This window comes from Chiloscyllium plagiosum, unplaced genomic scaffold (genome assembly GCF_004010195.1).
Source record: "Chiloscyllium plagiosum isolate BGI_BamShark_2017 unplaced genomic scaffold, ASM401019v2 scaf_4134, whole genome shotgun sequence".
NCBI lineage: Eukaryota > Metazoa > Chordata > Chondrichthyes > Orectolobiformes > Hemiscylliidae > Chiloscyllium > Chiloscyllium plagiosum.
In genome coordinates, this window is record NW_025210512.1 from 9,970 (window position 1) to 19,723 (window position 9,754).

At 61.4% G+C, this 9,754-nt stretch overlaps 1 protein-coding gene across 1 annotated transcript; it reads left to right on the plus strand.

Moving 5' to 3' along the window:
- The first annotated feature begins 245 nt into the window (after window positions 1-245).
- On the plus strand, window positions 246-9,602 carry LOC122546922 (importin-4-like). The gene is made up of 6 exons (XM_043685532.1): window positions 246-350; window positions 473-602; window positions 1,651-1,764; window positions 2,114-2,227; window positions 7,072-7,195; window positions 9,317-9,602. Exons 1-6 carry the CDS (start codon window positions 255-257, stop codon window positions 9,585-9,587), a joined length of 849 nt encoding a protein of 282 aa, XP_043541467.1. The 5' UTR covers window positions 246-254; the 3' UTR covers window positions 9,588-9,602.
- The last annotated feature ends 152 nt before the right edge of the window (window positions 9,603-9,754 follow it).

A 9,754-nucleotide genomic window follows, 5' to 3' on the forward strand; every position in this document is an offset into this window, starting at 1 on the left:
AGACTGCGGTGTGAACACCCATCAGTACGCACTGTAATAGGGATACAGACTACGGTGTAAACACCCATCAGTACGCACTGTAATAGGGGGAGAGACTGCAGTGTGAACACCCATCAGTACACACTGTAATAGGGGTACAGAGTGAGCAGCAAACAGCAGTGAGTGTGCATGAATGTGTTTGAAGATAACTGAGTCCCTGTGCTGCTGTGTCAATGTTACCTTGTCACCATTTTGTTCTCAGACATCTCCATCCCATGCTCCACTGCATCTGTCAGGCCCTGACCGACCAGAGCCAGGTGGTCCGTAATGCTGCCCTGTTTGCCCTCGGTCAGTTCTCCGAGTTTCTGCAGGTAAGGAGCGGCGATGACAGTGCTCTGCTGAGCTGCGGTCCGTTAGCGGAATGAGCTGTGGTGCCTTTCTGTTTCACGTGCTTCAATACTTTGGTGTGCTGTGTTTCCCTCCCTCCCCACAGCCTGATATTAGTAAATACTCCGATGAGATCATGCCCCTTCTCCTGAACTACCTGGGCACAATCGACAGCTCGAAGGGTGGCCATCTCACGAAGGCTTACTACGCCCTGGAGAACTTTGTCGAGAACCTGGGTAAGGTGCCACTGAATAAGCGTCGCTCCTGTTTGAGACTCTGCGTCCTGTTCTGGTCGCCTTTTTTTTGTTTGCTTCTAAGACGGTTGTTCCGATTTTGGCCTTTATTTCCCTGCTGGCTTCAGGTTCTGACCCGTAACCTCTTGTGAACTGAATCCCTAAACCTGTGTCTCGGTTATGTGGTGTACCCTTTGTCAAGGTCGTGTGCACCCTGGCGACAGTAAAGAATACTGTCACCGTTCCCAATTTTGCCTGAAGTGAAGGTAAGTTCCAACCGATGCCTCGTGTCTCTGGGGCTAAAGATTACAGTCGAGGTATGACCATCGTGGTCAGGGCCCCAGAGTTGTACCCGGGATGGTGGGACTGAGCAGTGAAAGGATGGGACAAACTGGGCCTGTCTCCTCCTCCTGGAGAAGGAGGAGATGTGACCTCCCCGAAGCTGAGAAGGGAGAGTTCTGAGAATTTGTAATTGGCGTCCCGGGTCCTTACCCCTGTCAGAACCTGACTGACCTCTCGGTGGAGCTGTCTCTGTGCTGATAGTGAGGCATCAAACAGCCCGGAATTCATGGTGATGTGGAATACTCAGCATTATATTAAGGAGGGTCGTGGCAGTGTTTGGGAGCAGTGTCAAGGCAGGGTGAGATATCTCCCCTGGTTGGGAGGGTTTGGAATCACGGGGCGCAACTTCCAAAGTAAGAGGGAAGCCACTTCTGCCCGAGATAAGGAGGAACGGTTTTACTCCAGGGACTGCGTTAAGGTAGTTCTGCAAAGGCGGTGAAGTGTTTGGTCAGCTGTGATGGTATGGAATGGCAGACAGGATCGATGGGCTGAATGGCCTGCTCCTGCTCGTTCTTGTGTTAAACCCTCCTCACAATCCGGCCCTTCCTAAGCCTGAGCATCACCCCGATGCATTCTGCGCAAGGCCAGAGGCCGGAACTGAATGGGGGGCTGAGCAGGGGTTTTGTGCTCGAGATGGGCTCTAACCGGAGATGTGTGTTTCTGACGGTGTGGTTTTTGTTTTTTTGTTTTTGCTGGCCATGTTTTACAGGGAAGAAGATCGAACCATACTTGCCCACACTGATGGACAGGATGTTGACCGCTCTGTGCTCATCCAACAGCAACCGGGAGAAGGAATTGGCAGTCAGTGCAATCGGTGCTATCGGTGAGTCGGCGTTGTGCGTACCGTCCCGTTCAAACACTCCTCTGGGTGACACCCTGCAAGGATTTTCCCATCAACCACATTTGGACTTCCCTTCTCAATCCCTCCTGTATCTGCCTCCTGTTCACGCAGTGTTTCCGAGATCAGAGTACCTCACTGCCTCTGGGCTTCTGCACCAAGCCGCTAAAAGCTGGATCCTCCGGTTAGCAACTCCCCGCACCGCAAACCTATTTCCTCTCTGCAAGCCCTTCCTGATTTTGGATGTGCACTGCTTTGTCAGGTTTTCCCCGCAATTTACCCACCCGTCTTCTCCTCTTTCTCCTTCCACGTGTCTGCCCTTCAATCGCCTCAGCCAGCGCTGCCAAAGAGGGACTGCTTCCGTACTTCCAGGCAGTGATCGTGCAGCTGAAAGGATACTTGGTGAACACGAGTGAGGAGCTGCGACAGGTCCAGATCCAGTCACTGGGTGAGACTGCCTTTCCTGGGCGCGGTGTTGAAGTTGTTATTGCCTGGAGGTGGAGGGAGGGAGGGTGCGAATGGACCGGTGCGTGAAGTTCAGCTAAGTGGCAGCGCCCTTGAACACTGGCATAGGTTCTCAATACACGAGGATGCATTTAAGCGCCTCTAAACCATTTCAATTAGGGCGCGCATTCCCATTCCAGGGAATTGAACCCTGCATTACCAGCCCCACTTTCCCTGTGCTGTGCCGAAGGAGTGCAATTGCTTGGAACTGCAGCAGTGAGGGAGCGCGGTGCTGTCAGAGAGTCAGTGCCAAGGGAGCGACGTGCTGTCGGAGGGTCAGCGCCGAGGGAGCGCGGCGCTGTCAGAGGGTCAGCGCGGTGCTGTCAGAGAGTCAGCGCGGTGCTGTCAGAGGGTCAGCGCGGTGCTGTCAGAGAGTCAGCGCGGTGCTGTCAGAGAGTCAGCGCGGTGCTGTCAGAGAGTCAGCGCCGAGGGATCGCCGCGCTGTTGAAGGGTCAGCGCCGAGGGAGCGGGGCGCTGTCGGAGAGGGAGCGCCGTGCTGTCGGAGGGTCAGCGCGGTGCTGACAGAGAGTCAGCGCCGAGGGAGCGCCGTGCTGTCGGAGGGTCAGCGCGGTGCTGACAGAGAGTCAGCGCCGAGGGAGCGCCGCGCTGTCGGAGGGTCAGCGCCGAGGGAGCGCAGTGCTGTCGGAGGGTCAGCGCCGAGGGAGCGCAGTGCTGTCGGAGGGTCAGCGCCGAGGGATCGCCGCGCTGTCGGAGGGTCAGCGCCGAGGGAGCGGGGCGCTGTCGGAGAGGGAGCGCCGTGCTGTCGGAGGGTCAGCGCGGTGCTGACAGAGAGTCAGCGCCGAGGGAGCGCCGCGCTGTCGGAGGGTCAGCGCCGAGGGAGCGCAGTGCTGTCGGAGGGTCAGCGCCGAGGGAGCGCAGTGCTGTCGGAGGGTCAGCGCCGAGGGAGCGCGATGCTGTCAGAGAATCAGCGCCGAGGGAGCGCGGTGCTGTCGGAGGGTCAGCGCCGAGGGAGCGCAGTGCTGTCGGAGGGTCAGCGCCGAGGGAGCGCAGTGCTGTCGGAGGGTCAGCGCCGAGGGAGCGCAGTGCTGTCGGAGGGTCAGCGCCGAGGGAGCGCAGTGCTGTCGGAGGGTCAGCGCCGAGGGAGCGCAGTGCTGTCGGAGGGTCAGCGCCGAGGGAGCGCAGTGCTGTCGGAGGGTCAGCGCCGAGGGAGCGCAGTGCTGTCGGAGGGTCAGCGCCGAGGGAGCGCAGTGCTGTCGGAGGGTCAGCGCCGAGGGAGCGCAGTGCTGTCGGAGGGTCAGCGCCGAGGGAGCGCAGTGCTGTCGGAGGGTCAGCGCCGAGGGAGCGCAGTGCTGTCGGAGGGTCAGCGCCGAGGGAGCGCAGTGCTGTCGGAGGGTCAGCGCCGAGGGAGCGCAGTGCTGTCGGAGGGTCAGCGCCGAGGGAGCGCAGTGCTGTCGGAGGGTCAGCGCCGAGGGAGCGCAGTGCTGTCGGAGGGTCAGCGCCGAGGGAGCGCAGTGCTGTCGGAGGGTCAGCGCCGAGGGAGCGCAGTGCTGTCGGAGGGTCAGCGCCGAGGGAGCGCAGTGCTGTCGGAGGGTCAGCGCCGAGGGAGCGCAGTGCTGTCGGAGGGTCAGCGCCGAGGGAGCGCAGTGCTGTCGGAGGGTCAGCGCCGAGGGAGCGCAGTGCTGTCGGAGGGTCAGCGCCGAGGGAGCGCAGTGCTGTCGGAGGGTCAGCGCCGAGGGAGCGCAGTGCTGTCGGAGGGTCAGCGCCGAGGGAGCGCAGTGCTGTCGGAGGGTCAGCGCCGAGGGAGCGCAGTGCTGTCGGAGGGTCAGCGCCGAGGGAGCGCAGTGCTGTCGGAGGGTCAGCGCCGAGGGAGCGCAGTGCTGTCGGAGGGTCAGCGCCGAGGGAGCGCAGTGCTGTCGGAGGGTCAGCGCCGAGGGAGCGCAGTGCTGTCGGAGGGTCAGCGCCGAGGGAGCGCAGTGCTGTCGGAGGGTCAGCGCCGAGGGAGCGCAGTGCTGTCGGAGGGTCAGCGCCGAGGGAGCGCAGTGCTGTCGGAGGGTCAGCGCCGAGGGAGCGCAGTGCTGTCGGAGGGTCAGCGCCGAGGGAGCGCAGTGCTGTCGGAGGGTCAGCGCCGAGGGAGCGCAGTGCTGTCGGAGGGTCAGCGCCGAGGGAGCGCAGTGCTGTCGGAGGGTCAGCGCCGAGGGAGCGCAGTGCTGTCGGAGGGTCAGCGCCGAGGGAGCGCAGTGCTGTCGGAGGGTCAGCGCCGAGGGAGCGCAGTGCTGTCGGAGGGTCAGCGCCGAGGGAGCGCAGTGCTGTCGGAGGGTCAGCGCCGAGGGAGCGCAGTGCTGTCGGAGGGTCAGCGCCGAGGGAGCGCAGTGCTGTCGGAGGGTCAGCGCCGAGGGAGCGCAGTGCTGTCGGAGGGTCAGCGCCGAGGGAGCGCAGTGCTGTCGGAGGGTCAGCGCCGAGGGAGCGCAGTGCTGTCGGAGGGTCAGCGCCGAGGGAGCGCAGTGCTGTCGGAGGGTCAGCGCCGAGGGAGCGCAGTGCTGTCGGAGGGTCAGCGCCGAGGGAGCGCAGTGCTGTCGGAGGGTCAGCGCCGAGGGAGCGCAGTGCTGTCGGAGGGTCAGCGCCGAGGGAGCGCAGTGCTGTCGGAGGGTCAGCGCCGAGGGAGCGCAGTGCTGTCGGAGGGTCAGCGCCGAGGGAGCGCAGTGCTGTCGGAGGGTCAGCGCCGAGGGAGCGCAGTGCTGTCGGAGGGTCAGCGCCGAGGGAGCGCAGTGCTGTCGGAGGGTCAGCGCCGAGGGAGCGCAGTGCTGTCGGAGGGTCAGCGCCGAGGGAGCGCAGTGCTGTCGGAGGGTCAGCGCCGAGGGAGCGCAGTGCTGTCGGAGGGTCAGCGCCGAGGGAGCGCAGTGCTGTCGGAGGGTCAGCGCCGAGGGAGCGCAGTGCTGTCGGAGGGTCAGCGCCGAGGGAGCGCAGTGCTGTCGGAGGGTCAGCGCCGAGGGAGCGCAGTGCTGTCGGAGGGTCAGCGCCGAGGGAGCGCAGTGCTGTCGGAGGGTCAGCGCCGAGGGAGCGCAGTGCTGTCGGAGGGTCAGCGCCGAGGGAGCGCAGTGCTGTCGGAGGGTCAGCGCCGAGGGAGCGCAGTGCTGTCGGAGGGTCAGCGCCGAGGGAGCGCAGTGCTGTCGGAGGGTCAGCGCCGAGGGAGCGCAGTGCTGTCGGAGGGTCAGCGCCGAGGGAGCGCAGTGCTGTCGGAGGGTCAGCGCCGAGGGAGCGCAGTGCTGTCGGAGGGTCAGCGCCGAGGGAGCGCAGTGCTGTCGGAGGGTCAGCGCCGAGGGAGCGCAGTGCTGTCGGAGGGTCAGCGCCGAGGGAGCGCAGTGCTGTCGGAGGGTCAGCGCCGAGGGAGCGCAGTGCTGTCGGAGGGTCAGCGCCGAGGGAGCGCAGTGCTGTCGGAGGGTCAGCGCCGAGGGAGCGCAGTGCTGTCGGAGGGTCAGCGCCGAGGGAGCGCAGTGCTGTCGGAGGGTCAGCGCCGAGGGAGCGCAGTGCTGTCGGAGGGTCAGCGCCGAGGGAGCGCAGTGCTGTCGGAGGGTCAGCGCCGAGGGAGCGCAGTGCTGTCGGAGGGTCAGCGCCGAGGGAGCGCAGTGCTGTCGGAGGGTCAGCGCCGAGGGAGCGCAGTGCTGTCGGAGGGTCAGCGCCGAGGGAGCGCAGTGCTGTCGGAGGGTCAGCGCCGAGGGAGCGCAGTGCTGTCGGAGGGTCAGCGCCGAGGGAGCGCAGTGCTGTCGGAGGGTCAGCGCCGAGGGAGCGCAGTGCTGTCGGAGGGTCAGCGCCGAGGGAGCGCAGTGCTGTCGGAGGGTCAGCGCCGAGGGAGCGCAGTGCTGTCGGAGGGTCAGCGCCGAGGGAGCGCAGTGCTGTCGGAGGGTCAGCGCCGAGGGAGCGCAGTGCTGTCGGAGGGTCAGCGCCGAGGGAGCGCAGTGCTGTCGGAGGGTCAGCGCCGAGGGAGCGCAGTGCTGTCGGAGGGTCAGCGCCGAGGGAGCGCAGTGCTGTCGGAGGGTCAGCGCCGAGGGAGCGCAGTGCTGTCGGAGGGTCAGCGCCGAGGGAGCGCAGTGCTGTCGGAGGGTCAGCGCCGAGGGAGCGCAGTGCTGTCGGAGGGTCAGCGCCGAGGGAGCGCAGTGCTGTCGGAGGGTCAGCGCCGAGGGAGCGCAGTGCTGTCGGAGGGTCAGCGCCGAGGGAGCGCAGTGCTGTCGGAGGGTCAGCGCCGAGGGAGCGCAGTGCTGTCGGAGGGTCAGCGCCGAGGGAGCGCAGTGCTGTCGGAGGGTCAGCGCCGAGGGAGCGCAGTGCTGTCGGAGGGTCAGCGCCGAGGGAGCGCAGTGCTGTCGGAGGGTCAGCGCCGAGGGAGCGCAGTGCTGTCGGAGGGTCAGCGCCGAGGGAGCGCAGTGCTGCCCCATGCTGCCCCTGCCCCGGATGGGGGGGGACAGTGTAGAGGGAGCTTTACTCTGTATCTAACCCCGTGCTGTCCCTGGGATGGGGGTGACAGTGTAGAGGGAGCTTTACTCTGTATCTAACCCCGTGCTGTCCCTGTCCCTGGGATGGGGGACAGTGTAGAGGGAGCTTTACTCTGTATCTAACCCGGTGCTGTCCCTGGCCCTGGGAGGGTGTGATGGCGGACTGTGGAAGGAGAGGTTTGCCCTACCTGGACACACATTGAATGGAAAGAGTGGTAGCCGTTTGGTTTACACGATTGCCTTTATATTTTTGCTGATGTTAAAAGTGCTTTGGAAAGCGAGGCTGTGGGAGTGAGAAACTGGTTTGGACTAAGCTGCCGAGTTATTTTTTTGCCAATTGCAGAAACATTAGGAGTGCTTGCTCGGACCATTGGCAAAGACGTCTTTCTTCCCCTTGCTGAGGAATGCTGCCAACTCGGGCTGAACCTTATTGACCACGTGGATGACCCTGATTTGCGGAGGTGCACGTAAGTTTGCCCCGAGGTGGTAGGTGCCAATTTCTGGATAACCCCCCTCAATTCTTCGAGTGTTCAGAGCAGTAAGCTCTGGGTGGCAAAGTGGACCATGTCAGATATTTGCCGGGCAGTAACACGCAATTCTTCAGTCGAAGCCCAGCGATACAGCATGTCCTGGTATGTATTGCCCTCTTGGTATTCTGTACGAATGCACTTCCTCCTGACCTCCACATCCTGGTTCGTCAAATGCCGAAATTTCAGTTTGGCCTTTCACTTTCTTAGGTTCGATTCTCCACAGTGTGGAAACAGGCGATTTGGCCCCGCCTGTCCACACCCACCCTCCGAACAGTAACCCATCCAGACCCTTTCCCCTCTAAGTAATGCACCTGACTCTGTGGGTAATTTAGCACGGCCAATCCACCCTAACCTACACATCCCTGAGCACTATGGGTAATTTAGCATGGCCAATCCACCCTAACCTACACATCCCTGGGCACTATGGGTAATTTAGCATGGCCAATCCACCCTAACCTGCACATCCCTGGACTCTGTGGGTACTTTAGCATGGCCAATCCACCCTAACCTGCACATCCCTGAGCACTATGGGTAATTTAGCATGGCCAATCCACCCTAACGTGCACATCCCAGGGCACTATGGGTACTTTAGCATGGCCAATCCACCCTAACCTGCACATCCCTGGGCACTATGGGTAATTTAGCATGGCCAATCCACCCTAACCTGCACATCCCTGGGCACTTTGGGTAATTTAGCATGGCCAATCCACCCTAACTGCACACAGAGAGTCGCCCGAGGTTGGAATCGAACCCGGGTCCCTGGCGCTGTGAGGCAGCGGTGCTAACCACTGAGCCACCGTGCTGCCCACAGCCCCCCCACCCCCCCCACCCCCCTCATCTGCTGCTGAATCCCTTTTCTGTCCTTTCTTTATCTCCACAAATCGATGTGTTCCTGACTGTAAACCTGAGCCCGTCTGGAGTTCGGCTGACTCGCACCCTATCATCCATTGTCCCTGTGCTTCCTGACCTGTACTGGCTCCCAGTCTGAAAGTGATTTGATATTTAAAGTTATCATCCTTCCCTCCAGATCCCTCCGTCACCTTGCCTTCCCTCCCTCTGTGACCTCCTCCTCCAGCCTCCCAACCCTTCTTTATCTGCATTCGTTCAATTTGAGCTTACTTGCCCGTTGCGGGCTGGCACACCGCTGCTCCTTTTCTGGCTGTGCCCTCTGTTATCCAAGGACCTTGGCTTTGGAATTGCTTTCCCGAAATCCCTCTTCCTGTTTTACCCACCCTCCTCAACCAAGTGCCTTGGGCCTGGGCCCTGATTACTCACTCTCCGTCTCTGGACTCCCCTGGATTTTGTGATTTCTTTGGTGCTTTACAAAGTTTTATGAGTTTAACAGCACCATGTTTAAAGCAAGCTGCTGTTCTTAAACTACATAGCAATGATTCCTAGAACAAAGCCATGCAGGAGGAGTTTATTTGAGCCACCACATCGTCCCTGTTTGGCCATCCGATTAATCTCCCTCCACTGCTCCTTCCCTTATCTCTCTGTATTTTTACCTCTTTAGTGAATTACCTCAATCCCTTTAGAAAGTTGCTATTGAATCTGTTTCTCCTGCACTTCCAGGCAGACCCCTCCATGTCAAAGAGTCATAGAGATGTACAGCACGGAAACAGACCCTTCGGCCCATCCCGTCCATGCCGACCCAGATATCCCTAACCCTAACCCAGTCCCATTCCCCAGCACTTGGCCCATCTCCCTCTAACCCCTCCCTATTCTGGTCTATTTACCCTCTCGATGCCCCCTCATGATTTTATAAACCTCTATAAGGTCACCCCTCAGCCTCCGACGCTCCAGGGAAAACAGCCCCAGCCTGTTCAGCCTCTCCGTCGTTTCTCACGATCTTCCCTGTCGCAACCCTTCACAATTTGGCGGCTCTCTGCTAAATCCCTTCCTGAATCCCCTTTGCAGGAAGGAGGACGGCTCAGTTCCTTCTGTTCCCCCCCCCCCCTCCCCCCAGGCACCGCCGGCACCTTTGGTGTAGATCTCGTCGGTTTCCCCTGCGCCCACCTCCTTCGGCCTTGACTGAGCCCCCTGTTTCTGTTTCTGCAGCTACAGCCTCTTTGCCGCGCTGTCAGTGGTGATGGGCCCGAACATGGCACCGCACCTTGAGAAGATGACCACCGTGATGCTGCTGTCCATCAAATCGACAGAAGGAGTTACGGTAAGGGTTCACCGGCTCCGGCGTTTTGGCCCTGTGTGCCCTCAGGGCGCACTGATTTGTGTCCTCCTGGTTAAAAGCAGGTTTCTGGAACCTGACGTTCTCCCCTTGGCCTCCCCCGTCCCCGTCCCCTTCCTCGACGTTAACGCTACGTCCTGTTAACCTGCCACCCGCGTGTCCCTCTTGTCCGACAACGTCGTAGACCTGCGATCCTCCAGCCTCGCGTTCACATTCCTCCGTGGTCCTCCCAACCTTCTGCAATCCTCGGAGATTTCACCAATTCTGCTCTGGTCGGCATCCCTGAAGTGAATGGCTGCGCTGCTGGTGGC

Excerpts from the sequence above, each read along its gene's own strand:
- LOC122546922 (XM_043685532.1), top strand. The coding sequence starts at position 255 with ATGCTCCACTGCATCTGTCAGGCCCTGACCGACCAGAGCCAGGTGGTC. Across the intron at positions 351-472 it reads AGTTCTCCGAGTTTCTGCAG|CCTGATATTAGTAAATACTC; the intron begins GTAAGGAGCGGC and ends CCCTCCCCACAG. Across the intron at positions 603-1,650 it reads GAACTTTGTCGAGAACCTGG|GGAAGAAGATCGAACCATAC; the intron begins GTAAGGTGCCAC and ends CATGTTTTACAG.